Source organism: Chrysochloris asiatica, unplaced genomic scaffold, assembly GCF_000296735.1.
Source record: "Chrysochloris asiatica unplaced genomic scaffold, ChrAsi1.0 scaffold00169, whole genome shotgun sequence".
Classification (NCBI taxonomy): Eukaryota; Metazoa; Chordata; class Mammalia; order Afrosoricida; family Chrysochloridae; genus Chrysochloris; species Chrysochloris asiatica.
Genome location: NW_006408687.1, coordinates 3,143,939 through 3,145,349, shown reverse-complemented (window position 1 = coordinate 3,145,349; position 1,411 = coordinate 3,143,939). Strand labels below are relative to the sequence as shown.

At 34.7% G+C, this 1,411-nt stretch overlaps 1 protein-coding gene across 1 annotated transcript in view; it reads left to right on the top strand.

Moving 5' to 3' along the window:
- Positions 1-487, top strand: part of BTC (betacellulin) — a 38,425-nt gene extending 37,938 nt beyond the window's left edge. The window contains exon 5 of the mRNA XM_006871599.1: positions 379-487. Within this exon, the coding sequence (XP_006871661.1) occupies positions 379-487 (109 nt within the window). The remainder of the gene's footprint in view (positions 1-378) is intronic.
- Positions 488-1,411: the final 924 nt, after the last annotated feature.

The window sequence follows — 1,411 nt, the reverse complement described above, 5'->3', positions numbered from 1 at the left end:
TAATGGCCAGACTTTCAGTTAGCAACTGGGCAATTAACCTTTACAACTCTTTTCTTTTCTTTCTAAACAGATATTTTATTATACTGTATTCCACTTACATATGATTTTAGAGAAAGAGACTAAAGAAAACCTAGGAGACTGTTGTTTGTTTGTTTTTGTTTTTGTTTTTGTTTTGACTCCTGGTGTGGTGCTATAGGATCAGTACTGGACTACGAACAAGTTTGGTAGTTCAAACCCACTAGGTGCTCCTCTGAAACCCTATATAGTGTTGCTGCAACAATAGCAACAAGTGTTTTTCAACTGTTTAGAAATAAGATCACAAGCTGTCTTGATGATTAATTTTGTGTTTCCACACTAATGTCTTGCTCTTTATTTAAGTCCTCTTCGGAAACGTCGTAAAAGAAGGAAGAAGGAAGAAGAAATGGAAACTTTGAGTAAAGCTACAACTCCGTTCGATGAAAATATTCAAGAGACTAATATTGCTTAATGGTAAGTGCAAGTAAACTTAGCAGATGAGAAGCCATTCTAATGAAATTTTCCTGGTGAAATGGAGCTTCACTGCCTCTAGTAAATCACTAATTGGAATTTTATTATGTTTAAAAAGATCTTAAGAGTACATTTATAGTTTTTCCAGAATGTGAAGACAATAAAAGAATTATACTTGTCACGACAGTTAGAAGTAGGGGGAAAGGGTTTTAATATACTTTGTAAAACAAAAATGTATGTAGATCACTTATTATTCAACTTTGCATGTTTTTAACTGTTATTTTATATTTTTTCTTCATTTTGGGGCATAAAGATGTATTTTATCTTAGCCATTTCAATAGCAGTGTTTTCATACTAACACTTATTGGGAGTCCTGTTGTGGCACTGTAGGATAATTACTAGACTCCAAATTGCAAAGTTGGTGAATCAAACCAACTAGACACTCCTTGAAAACCCAAGAAGGGGTCACTGTAAACCAGAACTGACTGGACAGAATTCAATAGCAACAACAACAACTATGAGGGTGAGTCATAAATTATCTACACTCTGATTATATTAAAGCATCCATCCACATCCACGGCTTATGACAATATTGAGCATGCACATGAAATGATTCTGTCGAATAGACGATTATGTGGCAAATCAGTCATAGCTCTGCCTATGAAGTAATCCACAACACACTTGAATTTTGAAAAGTTTGTGTGAGATGGGTACTGGAACAATTCACAGAGGATCATAAGCAAAAACGTTTGAATGTCTGCAAACAAAATTTGGACCGATGCTCAAAGGAACGATAAAGTTTCTTTAAAAAAAAAGTCATTACTGGTAGTGAGACATGGGTTCATCACTACAAGCCTGAGAGTAAATGGCAGAGTATGGAATGGAAACATCTTCAATTGCACAGATCAAGAAAATGTTCAAAAGT